The sequence below is a fragment of the Anolis sagrei genome, chromosome 3 (assembly GCF_037176765.1).
Source record: "Anolis sagrei isolate rAnoSag1 chromosome 3, rAnoSag1.mat, whole genome shotgun sequence".
NCBI classification, from domain to species: Eukaryota; Metazoa; Chordata; class Lepidosauria; order Squamata; family Dactyloidae; genus Anolis; species Anolis sagrei.
Window position 1 is genome coordinate 237,390,496 of NC_090023.1, and position 20,640 is coordinate 237,411,135.

General features: G+C 39.5%; 1 protein-coding gene across 7 annotated transcripts in view; it reads left to right on the forward strand.

Annotated features, from left to right (window-relative positions):
* The first annotated feature begins 624 nt into the window (after positions 1–624).
* The window catches only part of U2SURP (U2 snRNP associated SURP domain containing), a 45,078-nt gene continuing 25,062 nt past the window's right edge, over positions 625–20,640 (forward strand). The window contains exons 1-10 of one of the 7 annotated variants that reach the window (XM_067465982.1): positions 625–735; positions 9,346–9,393; positions 11,375–11,476; positions 12,419–12,533; positions 12,889–13,034; positions 14,215–14,282; positions 16,700–16,794; positions 16,874–16,909; positions 16,996–17,078; positions 18,105–18,270. In XM_067465982.1, coding sequence (XP_067322083.1) covers positions 691–735; positions 9,346–9,393; positions 11,375–11,476; positions 12,419–12,533; positions 12,889–13,034; positions 14,215–14,282; positions 16,700–16,794; positions 16,874–16,909; positions 16,996–17,078; positions 18,105–18,270 — 904 coding nt within the window. In that variant the 5' untranslated portion in view covers positions 625–690. The remainder of the gene's footprint in view (positions 736–9,345; positions 9,394–11,374; positions 11,477–12,418; positions 12,534–12,888; positions 13,035–14,214; positions 14,283–16,699; positions 16,795–16,873; positions 16,910–16,995; positions 17,079–18,104; positions 18,271–20,640) is intronic. The other 6 variants (XM_067465983.1, XM_060767775.2, XM_060767776.2 and 3 more) reach the window with 6 other exon arrangements.

A 20,640-nucleotide genomic window follows, 5' to 3' on the forward strand; every position in this document is an offset into this window, starting at 1 on the left:
TCACACCTAGCCCAACTTACAAAAGCCCTTTGTCTCACCCTGGTCATTCCACAGATATATAAACCCCCTTTTTCCCAGTTCCAGCAGACCTCACTACCTCTGAGGATGCTTGCCATAGATGCAGGCGAAACGTCAGGAGAAATGCCTCTAGAACATGGCCATATAGCCCGAAAAAACCCACCAGAACATATATTGGGCTGTTAGGAATTGTGGGAGTTGGAAGTCCAAACCCCTGGAGGGCCCAAGTTTGCCCATGCCTGGTTACAAGGTGTTTAGCCTTCACCAAACTACAAATCCCAGGATCCCATAGCACTGCGCCATGGCAGTCAAAGTAGCGCCAAACTGCTTTAATTCAACAGTGCAGACGTGAGGCAGAAAGCCATGGCCTGCAGGGACCAAAAAACGAGGCCTGCAATTCTCTCCCGCCTCAAGCCTTGGCCTTTGGGCAAACAGAAGGGGGCGGAGCCAAGTCTGATGACGCAGCGTCATGTTCCGCGCTTCCCTGCGTCGTGCGCTCGGCTCTCGATTTGCCACGCCTGCTCCTCCTCCCACCCCCCCCCCTTTCCTCCCGCCTCCTCCTTTCTCTGCCTTGGATTCCTCTCTTCAATCGGCGGACTCGGCGCTCGACTCTCCGCCTCGAAGGCTTGCGCGAGGGAGAGCGAGCGAGAGAGAGAGAGAGAGGGAGCCAAGATGGCGGACAAGACGCCAGGCGGTTCGCAGAAGGCCAGCGCGAAGGTGAGGCCGCTTTTCCAAAGGGGATTTGTGGGGGGAAACGGGACATTTCGGGCAAAGAGGCCTTGGCGTTTCCTGAGGGGACTCATGGCGCGGTAGAGAAGGCGGAGAAGGAGGAAGAGATTGGAGGCGGAGGAGGAGGAGGCAGGCTTTGCGGCCTGGTCTTCCTCCTCCCTCTCGCAGAGCCTTTTCGGTGGCTATAGGAGGCGGGCTGGTGGGGAGCATGAAATGGAGCAAACTAGGCTCGGATTGAAGCAGTTTCCTTAAAATATGTATTAACCTCCCGCTCCCTTCCTGAGAAAGCACTTCGCACTCTTCTTCTCCTTGTGCTTCATGGCTCCAGAAGTGCGAGATGAATACTCCTCCCCAAACTCTCGTATTCCCATTTCATCTCTGTTACAACGTGGACTTAACTCTGATTTTGTTTTATTTTCTCCCCTTTAGTCTGGGAAGCTTGATTTCTTCACCATGTTTATTTATTACTAGCTTATTTGAGAAAGGCATTGTTTGTTTTGAGAAGTTTGGTAATATCGGTTTGGGAATGTGGTCTTTGGAAGTGAATGAAGGTACTACAAGTCCCATTGTCCATGGCAAGTTTGGTCCAGATACATTGTTGGTTGGGTCCACAGTGCTCTTTGGATGTACGATGAACTTTGTTGTTGTTCATTCGTTCAGTCGTCTCCGGCTCTTCCTGACCTCATGGACCAGCCCATGCCAGAGCTCCCTGTCGGCCGTCATCACCCCCAGCTCCTTCAAGGTCAGTCCAGTCACTTCAAAGATGCCATCCATCCATCTTGCTCTTGGTCGGCCCCTCTTCCTTTTACCTTCCACTTTCCCCAGCATAATTGTCTTCTCTAAGCTTTGCTGTCTCCTCATGATGTGGCCAAAGTACTTCAACTTTGTCTCTAGTATCCTTCCCTCCAATGAGCAGTCGGGCTTTATTTCCTGGAGGATGGACTGGTTGGATCTTCTCGCAGTCCAAGGCACTCTCAGAATTTTCCTCCAACACCACAGTTCAAAAGCATCTATCTTCCTTCACTCAGCCTTCCCTAAGGTCTAGCTCTCACATCCGTAGGTTACTACAGGGAATACCATGGCTTTGACTAGGCGGATCTTCGTTGCCAGTGTGATGTCTCTACTCTTTACTATTTTACCGAGATTGGACATTGCTCTCCTCCCAAGAAGTAAGTGTCTTCTGATTTCCTGGCCACAGTCTGCATCTGCAGTAATCTTTGCACCTAGAAATACAAAGTCTGTCATGGCCTCCACATTTTCTCTATTTTCCAGTTGTCAAACTGGAACTACAACTCCTATAAATCAAGGTCAATTCCCCCAAATCTGGTCATGGAGTTTTTTACGTGCCAAATATGGTCCAGGTGCATTATTGAAGTGTCTTGGACCTGGACCACATCAAGTGCTGTGTCTTGATGTAGGGTGAACTACAAATTCCATCATGTTGAATCGGTCCCCCAAACCCCTCCAGTCTGTTCAGTTGCTGATCAATTCCTCTGTGTTTGCTGTGTGCAGTAGGAAAAGGTTAAGGGAGAGACAGTGGGTGGGGTCATGCAAATTCCACACAAGGAACATTGGGATGCCTGCCTGTGGTGGAGGAAACATGTCAAATCTGGGATGAAATTCTTCCCAAATGAAAGTATACCTTGGGTCGTAAGCTGTAGTGTTTGGGGAGGACATTGGCAGCATTTGGACTACATGTTCACGGTGCCCACACTAACCTGCAATGTCAATGAGAGAGTGCATTTGGAGGGTTCTCATCACTGTTTGTGGAGGCCAGAGGCTGTTTTTGTAACTGGTCATCTCTACCACATATACACATACACATTTTTCAGTTTTATTATATGTATAGATTTATTTATTTGCCATATTTAAACTTGGCCTTTCTCTACCTCAGCAAGGGGACTCAAGGCGGCTTAAAATTGTACATACACAGTGCCTCAAAACAACAAATCCATCTAAAAATAGTTTAAAATTACAACATATTAGACATGATTGAAATACATTCAAAGTTAAAAGCACACCATCAAGAGTTCAAGGTCTAAGGCCATTCTAAGGTCAAATTGCACATAATTTTGTATTCAAAACACTGCATTACCCTAATTTTCAAAAGCCTGCCCCCATAGCTAGATTTTGACTCTTCCTGAAGGCTAGTAGGGAGGGGGCTGATCTGATGTCGCGGGGGGGGGGATTCCACAACTGAGGGGCCACCACTGAGAAGACTCTGTTTCTCGTTCCCACCAGCTGTACTTGTGAGGCAGGTAGGACTGAGAGCAAGGCCTCCCCAGATGATCTTAGTTTCCGAGCTGGTTCATAGGAAAAGATACGTACAGACAGGTAGCCTGTTCCCTTTCAGTGGGAGGTTCCTTTGAGTACAGGTGAGCAACTGCATCAGGCATGAAGTACTTCTGTTCTCCAGGTGTTTTGGATGTCAACTCCCACAATTCCTAGCAGCCTCCTGTTAGGAATTGTGGAAGTTGAAGTCCAAAACATCTGGAGGGCCGAAGATTGCCCATGCTTGATCTACGCCATGGATCAGTGCTAGGGAATCCTGGGATTTGTAGTTAGGAGAGACACCAGCTCTCTTAGGCATAGAAGGCTCAAGACCTCAATCATCATCATTATCTTCTTCTTCATTTACATCTCGCCCCCTCTCCACAAGGATTCGGGGTGGCTCACAACAAAATCAAGTCACAATACATACATCAGCAAGAACAAAAAAAGACATATGTAACCAATAATTATAAACAAAAAAATTAGAAAAATCACAATAAAGAAATATACAGGTTAAAAATGTACTGGGTTTAAAACATATTGCACCACGGAGGCAAATCAGTTAAAACCAATAGGTCTTAACAAGACTAAAAGATCACCATCACAATGAAAAGTCATCAACTATTTTTGAAAACCAGCTTCCACTTCCAGGTTTTTAATTCTTTCCTAAAGAGAGGGCACTTGTTTGATTTCTTTAGGGCAGTGGTTCCCAACCTTTGGATCCCAGGCGTTTGGACCCCAGCAGCCAAGCTCCTGTTAGTAGCTTGGCTGCAAATCTTTGCACTTCAGCTTCCACAATTCCTAACAGCTGGCAAACTGGCTGGGATTTCTGGGAATTGAAGTCCAAAACATCCAGAGGACCAAAGGTTGGGAACCACTGCTTTAGGGAGAGCATTCCAAAGACCTCGTAAAACTACAGCTCCCAAGATTAAATAATATTAAGCCATGGCAGTGAAGGTGCTGTCAAATGGCATCCATTGTAGATAATAATAATAAGAAGGAGGAGGAGGAGAAGTTTTATTTATATCCTGCTGCCTCCCCCAGAACGGGTTCAGGGTGGCTTACTGCAAGTAACAGTTAAAACAATAGAAAAAAATAATACATAGGTCAAATTAACATAACTTAAAATAGAACCATTGTAATTACTGAAAACATATAAGAACGTAACATAACATCAACATCAAAAATAGTTGCTTTTGCTGAAATAAAAGCATTAAAAATGTTAACACCATTGATCTTACTAGAATACCTCAATTTTAGACCTATTGTCTCCAAACGCCTGCTTGCAGAGCCAAGTTTTATGTTGCTTTCTAAAAATCAACAGGGAGGGAACCAATCTAATTTCCTTGGGAAGGACATTCCAGAACCGGGGAGCTATCACTGAGAAGGCCCCCTCTTTCGTTCCCCCGAGCTGTGCTTGTGACAGTGGTGGGACCGAGGGTAGGGCCTCCTCCTGCAAACCTCAGGGCTCAAGTTGGTTCATAATGGGGAATACAGTTGAACAAATAAGCTGGACCCAAACCATGTAGGACTTTATAGGTTATGACCTGCACTTTGAATTGGGCCTGGAAACAAATAGGCAGCCAGTGGAACTGTTTTAGCAGTGGATTGCTGTGCTCCCTATCATCAGCTCCTGTTAGTAGCTTGGCTGCAGATCTTTGCACAAGTTGTAGTTTCTGAGCTGTCTTCAGAGACAGCACCTCATATAGTGCATTGCAGTAATTTATCTGGGATGTAATGAAGGCATGGGCTACTGAAAGATCCATCCTTAGTTTTTATAAATTACGTTTTCTGGTTTTTATTATTTATTTTTGCAATTGACCTTGTCATTTAGCACCATCAACTTTGACTTATAGGTATTCTAAGAAGGATGGGCATGTATGAGCCCAGACCCTGCTCAATTTCATCAGTGGTATCCTTGATTGGATCAGTTCACCTATAATGGGGTCTCCCTCTTTTCCTATTGCTTCCTGATGTCTTATTTTCCAATAACTCATGTTGTCTCATGATATATTCCAACTACGACAGCCTCAGTTTAACCATTTTGGTTTTGGGAAGGGTTTGGGCTTGATTTGCTCTTGGACCCATTCATTTATCTTCTTTAGCTGTCCATTATGTCTTTCAAACTCTTCTGCAGAGCCGTATTTAAAATAAGTTGATTTTCTTTCTATCAACTTTCTTCACTGTCCAGCTTTCACAGTAATACATAGAAATTGGGAATACTATGACTTGGTTCATTCTAACTTGGTTTTTAAATATACATATTTAAACTCAAGATGATTTTTTCCCCTTCATGGTCCCTTTTCTTCTGATTTCTTGACTGCTGTTTCCATTTTAATTAATGATAGAGTCAAGGTAAGGGTTATATGACTGTCTAGTAGAAGAGCCTTGACTAACTCACTGCACTTGCACAGCACTAGTTGTTTACATTGGGGGTAAGCCATTGAAACAGAGGGCCAACTATAATCGTTTTACATAGTGGTCAGTATGCTTTAGTTTTTATTCAGTTTGGGTCCCCAGAAGTTATTGAATGATAGCTCCCACCACTTTTGATATTGCCATTGAGACTGGGAATAATGGGAAGTGCAGCCCCAATACCACTTGTGACTCTGAGATTGGGGAAAGATTAAATAATGTTTTAAAGTCAGTTGTAATATTCACAATATTCAACATTCAAACCCTGCTATCCTGACTAAACCGAACAAACTGCAGCTTTCCAGACATAACTGTGTCACAACACCTGTCAGCTCCAGTTATGATATCTAATGATTAGGGCAGTGGTTCTCAACCTGGGGTCCCCAGATGTTTTTGGCCTACAACTCCCAAAAATGTTAGGATTTCTGGTAGTTGAAGGCCAAAAACATCTGGTGACCCCAGGTTGAGAACCACTTGATTAGGGGATACAGGAGTTATAGTCCAGCATCTGGAGGGACACATGACATGACAGGTTGCATTTGGCCCATGGGCCTTGAGTTTAACACATGTGTTCTATGCCCTAGTTATTGCTTTAGAAGTATTTTTCATTCTATATGCACTTTTAGGTTAATACCACACATAGATGTTTGTGTAGAAATATTTTCTCTGTGGATGAGATACTTTGTTCATCTACATCTCAGGAGCCCAGCATTGTGCAGAACCTATTTAAACATTACAGCATACAATTGCATTTTTATAGATATGATAAAGGTTATGATGACAAGGTGAGCAAGAAAATTCAGGCACAGATTTTTCATGAATGATTAGTAATTGCATCGAACTTCTATATAGAGTTCTGAGAGAGGTATCGTCATGTGCTAGTCCAAATGTTGTGGTTGTGTTTGGATGAATAAAAACACATGAAGTAGAGTGTCATGCTACTTTGTATAATGGTTTGTATTTGGGGAAAGAAGGCCTTAATGTACATTGATTTGTTGAAGAGCACATGGAGCAATAATAAAAAGTGTGTAAATGTAATGGAAAATGAGAAGGTGCAAAAGTTTCCCTAAATAAACTGTTTATTTAGGGGAAGAACAGTGCCTCATGCCTTGTCTTCTAAATCTGTCATAGCTTGTATAACTTCCTTGTTTTCTTTTTCCAACTTAAATATGTTCAGCTATGCTGGAATCTTGAAATACAGCAATTTCATGATTCTGTCTGATGGTGCTCTCTCTATATAAATAATCAAATGTCTTGATGTGGGTGCTTATGCAGCTCAGCACTAGCAGTCTGTAAAATTATTTCTAGAAGCGAAGGAAATCATTCAGCAGTTTTTGATAACTATCACAGAAAAATTTGCAGATAAAATACTGGAGGCTTCGGTGAGACTGGATTTTGATGAAAATAGGGGTTCCTCAACTTGAATGAATGCATTTTACTAGGACAAAGCAACTATTGGGTACAAACCATTGACAGCATGAATAAAAATACTTCAGTAAGATTCTCTATTTGACATGTAGTATATAATTGAGTGGAATTAATGTTATTAATCAAGTTAAAGATGGAAAATATGGATTTCAATGGTGGTCTTAATGCTCTTTTTAAGATTCTTCTTGAGAGATCAAATTCCAGATTTTAACTTAAAAGATCTGGACAGTAATAAACAGTACAGCATTTCAGACTTTGTGGCCCCTTCTATACTGCCCTATATCCCAGAATCTGATCCCAGGTTATCTGACAGATAATCTGGAATAAACAGATAATCTGGGATCAAATCCTGGGATATAGGGGCAATATAGAAGGGGCCTGTGACTCCTTTGTGTATTTAAATGGAAGCTAACACTTCCTGTATGAAAGTTGCAAATGAGAACTATAGGAAAAAGTAAAAAAGAGGCATTTCAATACTTGATTCATTGAATGATATGTCATATCCATATGAAATGTACAAAAGTCTCTTTGAGAATGATACTGTGCTTTTGTTACTACTAGATGTCATTAAATTGGCAACTCAAGGAGCCATCTGATGGAGCCATCTGATGGTCAATGTGGAATATCACTTTTACCAAGTACATGATCACACACATAAGATAAGGGTATTTCAAATTTTACTCTGGTAACTTTTGAGTTGTCAGAACATATTAAACAAGTCGTTTAATCTGTAATGATTAGTCATGGTGCTGTTTCAAATTGATGGGAGCTAGAGTGCAACAAGGATAATTTGTTTGATTATAGTTCATATTAATGCAAATCAGAAATTTGTGAGGAAGTGCAATGATTTTTCACTATTTTTGACTTTAATCATTGGTACTTGTAAACTGGATGCCAAAGTCCCAGATAAAGTATATAATTAACCATTCAAGTATTACTTGCTGCCATCTTCTGTTTACTGCCAAGTGAATTCATTGATTGTTCAGTTGCATCATGTTCTGTGATCCCTAAGTACTCATACATCATAAGGCAAAAGAAAATGTGGCTTTCATGGGTGATAATACATTTATATACTGCCAGTTCTTGAGATACAAATATCTAACTTCCAAATAACTAATAGTTAGGAAAGAGGGTGAGGCACCAGGAAGTGAGAGAAATCTACCCCTAGGAAGGAAAATCCATCCCTGAATTTATTATTTATTTATTTATTTATTTTTATTTGCTGCATTTGTTGACCGCCGTTCTCAGCCCTAGGGCGACTCACGGCGGTGTACAACATATAAAAGTCAATTTACAATAAAGCACGACGAAAAATCAACATATCACTAATACACAATAATATAATTACACTAAAATAATCCGCTCCGTCTTATCGTAGAATCATAACCAAACTCGTAATCCATATTCCGTTCCAGTTGTCATTACCAGTTAATGTAACACTCAGTTAAATGCCTTCTCAAATAGCCATGTCTTTAGGCTCTTACGGAAAGACATAAGGGAGGGCGCCTGCCTGATGTCAACAGGGAGGGTGTTCCACAGCTGGGGGGCCACCACCGAGAAGGCCCTCTCTCTCGTCCCCGCCAGACGTGCCTGTGAAGCAGGCGGGATCGAGAGAAGGGCCTCCCCAGACGATCTCAAGGCCCTCGTGGGCTCATAGGCCGAGATGCGGTCCGAAAGGTATTTTGGGCCGGAACCGTTTAGGGCTTTGTAGGATAACACCAGCACCTTAAATTGGGCCCGGTAGCAGATCGGCAGCCAGTGGAGCTGGAACAACAAGGGCGTTGTATGCTCCCTGCGTCCCGCTCCTGTTAGTAGCATGGCTGCCGCGCGCTGGACTAGCTGAAGCTTCCGGGCCGTCTTCAAGGGCAGCCCCACGTAGAGAGCGTTGCAGTAGTCAAGGCGGGATGTGACCAGAGCGTGTACCACCGTGGCCAAGTCAGACTTCCCGAGGTACGGGTGCAGCTGGCGCACTAGCCTAAGCTGTGCAAATGCTCCCCTGGTCACCGCTGAAACCTGGGGGTCCAAGCTCAACGATGAATCCAGGGTCACACCCAAGCTGCGAACCTGCGCCTTCAAGGGGAGTGCGACCCCATCCAGCACAGGCTGTATCCCTATACCCTGTTCGGCCTTCCAATAATAATAGAGTCAAATAATAAATGTAATAATAATAATAAATAGAATAAAATAATGTAAATATAATAATAGAGTAAAATAATAAATGTAATAATAACAATAATAAATAGAGTAAATTAATAAATGTAATAATAATTGAATAAAATAATGTAAATAACAACAACAACAGTTTAAGAGTCTTAGTGTAATGATGACTTAGAATCTCCAAATACTTCTGGAATCTCAAACATGTGTGTTTTGTGTTAATAGAGAAAGTAGTCCACATAAAATCTCTTATCTTTATGTATATAAAATGTTGACAATCAGTAAATACTTCCTGAATGTAATTCTTCTATTTCCATTTATTTTTAGGCCAGACCTCCAGATACAACCCGTTCCACTTCATCTCCAGAACCTCATGTAAGTCTCAGAATGAATGTATACAAATCTTATGTAAAGAAAACTTATTTCCTGTGGCCATTTGATGTGAGTTTATGAGTTGTATTGCACAGAGGAATTGAAGTGTAAATCTGTAGATATGCATTAATGTTACGTTGGCTGATCTTTTCCTAAGTAGCATTATGGCATGTTTTATGCATTTTGGTTAACTTCAGTATTCTGTGGTATAGCCTGTTCTGTCATTGAGAGAGTTTTATCTTGACTAAATATTTCAGGTTTTTTTGGTAACAGATTTTGAAGATGATGTTCATTGACGTAGGTTTGCTTTGTTCATAAGTTTTAAAAGCACAAAACTTTACATAATTTTCTTAGAAAAAACATGGCTTCCCATAAGACATAAATCCCATATGCCACTCTTCGGAAACAGCACATAATAAACATTCTCCTTCTGTAACATGAACGTTTTTGTTGATGGAGAAATGAGCTGAAAAATCAAAATTTAGCAAAGAAATGTACAATGCCTGTCAAAATTCTGAAAATCATCAAACCTTATACTCCTTTAAATAAGCTGTTTTCGAACTGTTCCAAGTCTGGTGGCATGAATCATTCCCAAAGTGGATTTTCTTGCATTGCCAAGTATCAGATCAGTTGGTGAAACTATTTTCATAGAATAAACTATGGAATCTGTTCCTTTCCTGCCTCCAGTTTGTAATTAAAATGGCAGAATGGGATTCCTCCAAACCAGCATTAACACATGGCTGCTTTATTGGCTCTGTAATCTAACATTGTTGCTTGCCATTTCTGACATATAACAAACTTAAGGTAGATCTGTCACAAGGGAGTTGCCTTTGCCTTCTTCTGATACTGAGAAGTTGATTTAGTCAAGGTCGCTCAGTGGGTTTCCAGGGCTGAAGGAAATGACTTCTGGTATTCAGAGTCATATTCAGGTGCTCAGACTACTGCACTAACTCTGCATACTTCGTTTCAAAAAGAATAAAGGTGACTGATAGTACAGTTGCAGATAGTAGTAGTAGTAGAACAACAACAATAACAACAACATTATTCTTATATCCAGCCACCATCTCCGCGAAAGGACTCTGGGTGGCTTACAGATGGCACAAAGTGCCTAAAAACAAGCATTAAAGTGAACACAATATAAAATACAATAAAATAAAATACATGCACATATAAAAACATCAATTCAGACTCAGTCAAACTGCGATCCTCTAATCTTGGTGGTAAATTACTGTAACAATTAGCAAATTTAAAATATAAAAGACAGACCAAAATAACGGCTACATTGACAGTAATTTATTTATTTATTTACATCATGCTGCTTTTCTCACCCCAGCGGGGAACTCAAAGCTGTTCCCAACACAATTATGGCAAAATTCAATGCCTCACATACAGAAGCCTAGCATAACAATAATAGCATACAATTATCATTATCAATTAAATAATAAAACATGACATTTAACATTAACATTTGGAATTAAAAACATATCAATACAAACAATTAAAATCACACAATCCAACAATCATTGTAAAGTATCCTTTAAAGCATATTTGCATAATTTCAAATGCTTTTAATTTGTTTCAGAGAATTGATTAAATGGATCTTACATGGGGAAGATGCTCTGTAACTGAGACCTTGTAATCAAACAAAGCATTCTTGTATTTGCCTTATGGGCACTTGTTTGGTTCAGAGCTTTCCTAAAGATCTTAACTTTCTGAAGAATTCATACTGGATGAAACATCCTTGAGGACCTCTTCTGGTGAAATTATGTTCAGCAGCATTCCAAATCCTGTAGTTCCTCCAATACAACACCCACGAGAGATGATTATTGTTTAAAGAAAGATGGGGCTTTTGTAATAGTTTATGTAAGCAGACCTCTACAGTTCTTTCACTTAAAAGATTGTATGATTGAAAGTTTCTGTAACTATTGTTTTGGTGTTTTCATGTTACATCCTTACAAACTGTTAATGTTTTTTTTTTCTCTAGCAGCCGCTTTTAGAAAACAAACTTAAAGCATTCAGTATTGGCAAGATGAGTGCTGCCAAGAGGACTTTAAGCAAAAAGGAGCAGGAGGAATTGAAGAAAAAGGTAATGCTGTTGGAAGGACTTTTAATCAGTTGGATATATTTTATTTTTTGCTTGTGCTAGGCTATTGACAGTAAAATGGCATTATGAATAAGTTCACAAAAAAAAAAAAAACTAAAGAGGATTTCTTATTGGTGTGGAGTGTCCATGCAAGAAGGATGCAAAAAAAAGAAGAGTTCTTGGTTTACTGGTGACTCCACATTGACTTTTCTTCTCAAGCATTAGTTCTTCCCAAGGAAGTGACCATTGGAATAGGTGGGGCAGATGCTACTTTCTTCGTGTGCTGATTCTCACTGGATGGGTAACATATACTCATGTTTAAGTCAACTTCATGTGTAAGTTGAGGGCTGGTTTTGGGGCCAGGAATGGCCAGAGATGATACAGTGGCAGAAAAATAGTGGGGATTAGAATTTTACAGAATGTAGAAGCAGCCCTGTTGTGAACAGAATCATCGTATTGACCCATGTATAAGTTGACCCAAATTTTGGGTCAGTTGTTTTGGCGTAAAGTTTCTGAGTTTATTTGAGTACGCACAGTGATAGGCATTCAAGGATAGTAACTTGGGTAAGCTTATTTTGATCGCTAAGATTGCTCAGTTTAACTTGTATCCTTTTTTCTTTATTGTGGACTCAACAGTTGTGCTTCCACCATTGCTTTTCTCTCTAGTCTCCCACTCCTGAGTGGTGAGGTATATGTTATGATAAGGCTGCATTTGGTGGAAGATGTTGATGAAAATTGCCTTTTACTTTATGTGAAGAAAAGACCAACTTAGGACCCAAGCATTTATGAAACAATGCATATTTAGAAGTAAATGTTTAATATCCTAAAATGTAGCACTGAGAGCTATCTTATACTTCAGGAAGGTATGGATACAACCAAATTAATATAATGAATGTGAAAATAGGTAATTTATGCTAGTCATTTGCTTATCATTTTGGTGTATAGGAGGATGAAAAGGCTGCTGCAGAAATTTATGAAGAATTCCTTGCGGCATTTGAAGGAAGTGATGGCAGTAAAGTGAAGACGTTTGTCAGAGGAGGCATTGTTAATGCATCCAAAGGTAAAGTTAGCTACTACATTTTAGAGGAGAAATGCTTTCTTCTTTTTTTGAATTATTTCTAAGTATATCATTTTTTAATCTTTGGTTTTCACGTTGGAGCTCTAGTTCAAAAGATAGGAAAGTGATCTTATTCTATGTTACATGTATTCATGGATATATATTTTAATTGAATTTTATGCTTTTCAAGAGCTATCCAACAGTGGAATATGCTGCCTCAGAGTACAGTGGCGTATCCCTCTCTGGAGGTTTTTCAGCAGAGTAAAGTCCAACTGTTGGTGTATTTCAAGGAGTTCTTTTGTTCCTTGCTAATCTGATTCCGTTAGATATTTTCAGTAACCACTGGCCTGTCTTTCAGGAGACCATGACACAGATGAAAAACGAGGAAAAATCTACAAACTTTCATCACGCTTTGCTGATCAAAAAAGTCAACCGAAAGAGTCTTCGTCCTCCAATGAGAGGCCTCCATCCCTTCTAGTGATAGAAACGAAAAAGCCAGTAAGTGTAGGTTTTTTTTTTAAAAAAATCTGTTGATCTGTTTTTAAAGTGTATTTGTTTCTTTTCTCCAGTAAACTATGGAACACATATTTGTGATTTCACTTACCCAACCAAGGGAAAATGGTTTCTCTAGACATTTTCTAGGTTCTCCAGGAGATTCCACAGTATGCTTTCCATGAATGTCATTGTAGAGTTGTGTTGGAGGACTTAGCAAATTCCTGGAGAGGATGCTTATCTAGGCATCTGTAGGCCCTCCAATGGAATTCTATGGTACGTTGGGACAGAAAGTGAGGTCATTTAATGCTGTTCATTTGTATCATACGGTTCAGGTAACCGTAGCAAGGCCAGAACCTCAGTGGAACCCCAAAATTTAATGTATGTAAAATTGGAAATCATAGCTTGGTCTTCCATATGGCTTGTTGTAGTATTTCTCTTTCTTTAAAACTATTTTGGTGGGTTTTAAGGAACATTTCTTTGAAAAATATTTTGAGTTTGCTTAAAAATATCATTTGTAAATTATAATGTTCATTGGAGTGCTGACTACTTTTTCACACGTTTGTCTTAATTAGGGGTGGGGTACATGTAGCCCTTGGGTGATAATTGTTGTCCTGTAACTTCCAGCAGCCTTGCCAACATATTGTGGTGAAGGATTTTGGTAGTTTGCGCTCCAGCATTTGGAGGGCCATGCATTCTCCATCCCTGGTTGAAAAGTAAAGGAAGTCAGCTTTTTATAGCTAGTAAATGAAGCCAGTATCCTAGGATTTCTTTTTGCAAGGAAAATGGGGTACACTAAATTGAATGAAGTTGGGGCACAAGTAACTGATAGGAATGTCGTTTTGCCTCTTTCCACCTGAAATTGCGCTGTGCTCTATGTCTGTGAAATGGAGCTTCTTGTGTACTTCCATGACACGACCTGAAGCTTTTTGCATAGCTATTTATGACACTGAGCTGATACGTTTTTATCTGTTTACGTTTTCATGCCACATCTGTTTTCCAGAATAACATTAAGAATGCTGTAGATAATTGGATAAATTGACGTGCTGCATTGTATCATAAATTGCCATAGCATCCAGCATCTAATGGTTGCCTATTGTAAACCGCCCTGAGTCCCCCTTCGGGGGTGAGAAGGATGGGGTGTAAATGCTTGAAATAAATAAATAAATAATGTTATTCATCTTGTTTTTAGCCGTTGAAGAAGGGGGAAAAAGAAAAGAAGAAAAGCAATTTGGAGCTTTTTAAAGAGGAATTAAAACAGTAAGTACTTTACTCCCATGTTGATTGATAGGATGTATAGCAATAAACAAAATAATTTTGGAAAACCCAAACTGTTTCAATTATATATTTAAATATTTGTAGAGTTTTGTAAATTGGCAGTTTCACTGAAATGAAACTGTTGATGAAAGATACAATCTGAATCCTGTTGTGTTTAGTGTATTATTGATACATGTATACTCAGGACACGTCATCCAGAGTTTTGAAGTTCAGTGTTGATGACATCTAGCTCTCTTTGTTTCTGTCTGATTTCACGAAATCATTTTTCATATTAAACCAGCCTGGATGAGGTTAAACAAATTGAAGCTTAATAAACACAGGTAAGATGTGGTACTGGGGAATGGAAAGGGATATCTGAATAAGAATTCAGCCTGTGCTGAGTGAGGGTTATACGTATTCCCCTTGTAATCTTGGGTATGCAGCTTGGAGCTACTCTTGGACTCAATCCTGAACTGGATTCCCAGGTTTTGTTGTTTGCCAGGAGTATATAGGAACAGTTTATTTATTGTTTATTATTTACAGTATTTATATACCACCTTTCTCACCCCTGGTATATAATGGTGGTATATAATGTATCGGGTGGTCCAGTTCCTAGTGATATCTCATTTGGCCATGATGACAGATGCTTTGGTTACAGTTGGCTCTACATATCTATGGATTCTGTATCCACAAATTCAACCATCTATAGCTTGAATTTTTTAAAACAAAAAGAAAAATATAAAACAAAAAGAAAAATATAAAATAAAAGAGCACATAAACATTATTTGGACTTGGAAGCAGCAGTGTTGCTTCCTGTTCCTCAGAAGACAGGATTTGTGTGACCCTGGGATCTTGTTTGTGTACTGTGTTGGTGTAAGGTTTTCAGGGTTGTTCAGTAGTGCAGAGGAAGGTAAAGAAAGCTGTCTTATTGCTGTTTGGAGAGAAACTATTACCTCTTCAACAACCTTTCTTGAAATGCATAGCTTCTAGGTTGGTCCTCAAAAGTTCCCTGTAAGCCTTATTGATTTTCTAAATTAGCCTTCCCAGCATGCCCTTGGTTTAGATTTTCCATTTGGAAATAAATAACTGTGTAGAGAGGCTGCTTGGGAGTGAACACCTTTGTTTTTAGAAGGTTGCAGGATACCTTTTGTGTTGATCTTCTTTGTTGTATTACCCTTACTTCTGTTGCATACAGCACCTATTCCTACATAATAGGCTGGCCGATAGGATTTTTGGACTGTTTTTACATCCTATTATGTCCCCCATTTGACCCTTCCGTTCATTTTTTTGCATTTTTTCAGAACAGTTGCTTTTTTTTGTTCTGCTTAGCACAAGTGTTCATATAACCGCTTTTCTCTCCTACAAACCTGTTTGTTCTGCAACATCCTCCCCTTTTATAAGTTTTCCTTGTCCATTATCTTTAAAAAAAGGTTTCCCTGTTTTTGTCAAGCTGCAATATCTCAGTGGTTCTCATTCCTTTGACCCCAGCTGTTGTTGATCAAATAGGATCACATAGATTTAATTAATTAATTAATTAATTAATTGAAGCATTTATATCCTGTCTTTCTCACCCCAAAGGAGACTCAGGGCGTAGCACAACATACAAACAGCAAACATTCAATGCTGGGACATAAATAGATGATGCACATACATAAACATTAAAATCAGTTATCTCAACATTAAAACCCATTGTTTAAAACCGTTCACTTATTTCCACTTAGTTAATCCACTTATTTCAACATTGGGAAATCATGACTTATCCTGCTTCTCATATTCTCAGATTCATGAGAAAGCCATGCCCTGGTTTCAGAGAGAAATTGCATAGATTCCTTGTTCCATCCAGTAGATGGCATAGAAGTGTAGTTGTACTGTGCTACTGAAAATGGTGGTCCATAGATCAGTGCTGATTCCCAGGGTCTGGCCATCTAATCTAGAATTCTATGCAATTTTTGTACACCTCATATTGGATTCCACTCATGTCTAGCAGGAAAGCCAAACATTAGTATTTATTGCCAGTGTTTTTTGTTTGGTATGAAAAGATATCTAATACTAACGTCTACAAAACAGGTGGCTTTTCAGATTTACATGCTCTATAGACAGTCATTGTACTACATCTCTCTACTCACTGCTCCAGACTTGTTAAACACATTTTCTGGTACAATTTGGATCACTTTTGAAGAGGTTACCTAGTAAAAGAAACTAATGTTTGAACTGGTTTCCACTCTGGAGCTAAATTTCTAACTGGCAACATGAAAATTGACATTTTTGTGTTTAACGTTCCATTTTAAGATTATGTTGTTAATATAGTATGTTTGTTTAATATTAGTGTGCATATTGTTGGCTTTTTAAAAAACAAAACATTTTAATTGGGGATATGAGGATTGCAGCCAGTTACTACTTTTATGAAATTTCTTCTATAGAATTCAAGAAGAGCGTGATGAAAGGCATAAAACAAAAGGGAGATTAAGTCGATTTGAGCCTCCTCAATCCGATTCAGATGGCCAGCGCCGCTCCAGTAAGTTGTCGTTATTCTTTATGCTAATTTTCATGCTGCAAAACATTGGGACTAAATAGACATTCTATCTCTTCTTTAGTGGATGCACCTTCAAGAAGAAACAGATCTTCGGGTGGTAATATAGTTTCATAACTTTTAATTAATTTTTGGGTAATTTTAAAATGTATTGTTTGGATTACATCTAGTTTTCTCTGTTTTTAGTATTAGATGACTATGCTCCAGGTTCTCATGATGTAGGAGACCCGAGTACAACAAATTTGTACCTTGGAAACATTAATCCCCAGGTAATACTTACAAATGTGAAGACAAAGAAAGCATTGCAAGTCTTGCAAGTTAAATGTGTTGGTAGCTACAGTCTACTTTGTATGTTTTAGGGCTAGTTCTAATCCATGATACTAAGATACAAGAATGAACTTTCAAGGTATTCTTTCCTCATATGTAGTCCCCTTGTCTTGTGATTCTAGAATGTGTCTCGATAAGGATGATCATGGAGATAAAAGGTCTAGAAATCAAATTTAAACTGTTTAAACTGTTTAAATTGGAGAAGAGAAAGTTAGGTGGTGGTATGATAAAGCTTTCCCCTTGACATTATGTCTGGCCGTGTCCAGCTCTGGGGTGGTGGTGCTCATCTCCATTTCTAAGCCAAAGAGCCAGTGTTGTCTGTAGACGCCTCCAAGGTCATGTGGCCAGCATGACAGCATGGAGCGCCATTACCTTCCCACCAGAGCAGTACCTATTGATCTACTGACATTTGCATGTTTTCAAACTGTTAGATCGGCAGAAGCTGGGGCTAACAGTGAGAGCTCACCCCCGTATTTAAACCGCAGATCTTTTGGTCAGCAAGTTCTGCAGCTCAGCGGTTTAACCTGCTGCACCACCGGGGGCTATGGAGATATGATAGTTCTCTTTGAATAATTGAAGTGATGTGAAAAGTATCCTATCCATTAAACAAACTTCTTCTTCTTCTTCTGCTTCGTCTTCTTCGTCTTCTTCTTCTTTGCCCTAAGGGCTTGACCCAAACAGTGGGATTCAAATTATAAGCATGCTAAAAGGTTATTTATCAGTGGAATAGACTGTTTTGGAAGATCACAGATTATTCATTGTTATAGGTTTTTAAACAAAGACTAAATTGGCCAACCCTTAGAACTATTTTTGTGATGAATATCTGCACTCGCAGGAAAAGGACTGGATGGTTGTTGAAGCCCTATCCAACTCTGTGACATGTTGTTTTCCTGTTTTATACATAGGCCAGATGAAATAGGTGTACAACTGTGAGGAATACCTCATTTTTATTTTTTTGTTTTCTATAGATGAATGAAGAGATGTTATGTCAGGAATTTGGACGCTTTGGACCTCTAGCAAGTGTCAAAATTATGTGGCCAAGAACTGATGAAGAAAGAGCAAGGGAAAGGAATTGTGGATTTGTAGCCTTCATGAACAGGAGAGATGCTGAACGTGCATTGAAGAACTTAAACGGTAATAGATCTCTTCAGTTAACTTTAACACTTGTTGTCTTGGGAAGAGCATTGGGAAATGCAATGCATTTTTAGCGGAGAAGCTGGCGAGGGAAAATCTTCTGTTTGTGTTCTTGGGCTGTTTGCCAACTGTGAGGCTAATATGAGAGAACTTTGAGTAATCTCAGGCATGGCCCCATGAAATGAATATATATTTCATTGATATCCCTCCCTAGGGATATCAGATCAGCCCCCTCCCTCCTAACATTTCTAAAAAGAGTCAAAACCTGACTTTTTGAGCAAGCATTTGCAAATGCAGTGTAACAGACTAATTTAGATCCATGGAACGATTGGACAATGCGACGGGAAAATGATTTTAGTAATGAGACGCTGAGGACTTGTGTTTTATATGGTTTATATTATATGTTAATGTCAATGTTTTAAAAGTATATTTTATGTTGTTGGGGGCATTGATTGCTGAATGTAAACCGCCTTGAGTCGCCTTCAGGCTGAGAAAGGCAGTATATAAATATGGTAAATAATAAATAAATAAATATTTGTTAACTCCGTTTTTCCCTCTTGTGCATACAAAAAAAATGAAAGGAATTCTGGAAGTTCACCTTGGAATGCATCCAGGGTGACATTGCAGGGGTGTCAGACTCATTTTCGCTGAGGGCCACATCGGCCTTATAGTTGCCTTCAAGGGACTGTTTGTAATTCTAAGACTATAAATGTAACTTTCTTGCCCTGGAATTGAAACCTTGCAGGCCAAATAAAATGGGTGGGCTGGATTTGACCCATGGACCTTGTTTTTGACACGTGTGTGATTGAGGGTAGGACTTCATAGAGCCAAAATTACCATTATCCACTGAGCCCATTCAGTTATGGGATTCTTCAGAAACAGGTTGGTTTAAATCCTCTGAAATAGTCTCATTGAGTTATAGGATTTAGCTTTATATTTTTTTTCTTTATATTTTTTGTATTAGTTGCTTGTTGTAAGTTGCCCCGAGTCCCTTCTGGGAGAGGGGGCGGGGTATAAATAAAATGATGATGATGATGAGGCTGATGATTAGAAACACAACAAGATGAGTCCACAGCAGACACTCCACTGCCTGTTGAATTGGATCACACGTTGGACATTTCCCAAGTGTCTAGGACTGTGTGATGTATCGGCGAATAATGAATGCAGATCCCAGTAAGATGGCCTTCTGCAGATGGTAATTTTGTCAGCGCCGATTGTGTTTAAGTGCAGGCCAAGGTTTTTAGGCACTGCACTCAGTGTGCCGATCACCACTGGGACCACCTTGACTGGCTTGTGCCAGAGTCTTTGCAGTTCAATCTTTAATTCCTCATATCGTGTCAGCTTTTCCAGTTGTTTCTCTGCAATCCTGCTGTCACCTGGGATTGCGACATCAACGATCCATACTTTGTTTTTTAACACGATTGTGAGGTCAGAAGTATTATGCTCCAAAACTCTGTCTGTCTGAATCCGGAAGTCCCAGAGGAGTTTGGCATGTTCATTCTCTGTAACTTTTTCTGGCTTGTGATCCCACCAGTTCTTTGTCGCAGGCAGATGGTATTTGTGGCGCAAGTTCTAATGAATCATCTGGGCAACGGTGTTGTTGTTGTTATTATTATTATTATTATTAGCCATTCAATAGTTGAGCCAGTGGGTCTACTTTATTAGTTGGGACTAATAAATAGCATTTAGACAATTAGATGTCTTTTTTTAAAGCCACATCTTGCAATCTAAAAGCCTATCTTAATTTTCTGTCAAAATGAAGGAGTTAGTGAGTACCTGCTGTTATATTGATAGGAATGATCATGGGGCAGCAATGGGAAATATGTGGCCTTCCCAGTGTTTAAAATTGAAGTTCTAGCCAGCATAGCCAATGGTGAGGGGTGCGGGGAGTTGTAGTTCTTTTTGTGGAGGGCCATCACTTCCCACCTCATATTTATAGTTATTTCATGACATGCACTGTGAGATTTTGAGAGATACTGGAACACCTTCTGGATGCCTTTTTAATGCAAGCCTGAGAAGCACTAGAAGTCTTGAAAAAAAGGTAATTTCAGTAGACACAAGATTGTTTAAATGATTTTCTGTGTTGTCTTTCAAAAACCTATTGTCATCTTTAGAGATGATTTAATATTTATAATAGCTGGTTTGGTGTTGTTTTTTTAAATAGCAATCTGCTCTTCTTTGGCTGTGTAATAACAGAAGTTATAAATGGTATTTCATATTTTATAAGTGGTAAAAGTTGTTGAGTGTTTCAGCAAAATTTTGGAGCACAATATGAGATGTCTTCCTAAACTCTGGACAATGACATTGATTGTCATTTTTTAAAACAATGACATCATTGCAATGTAAGCATTTTAGTTATGCAAAAACTTG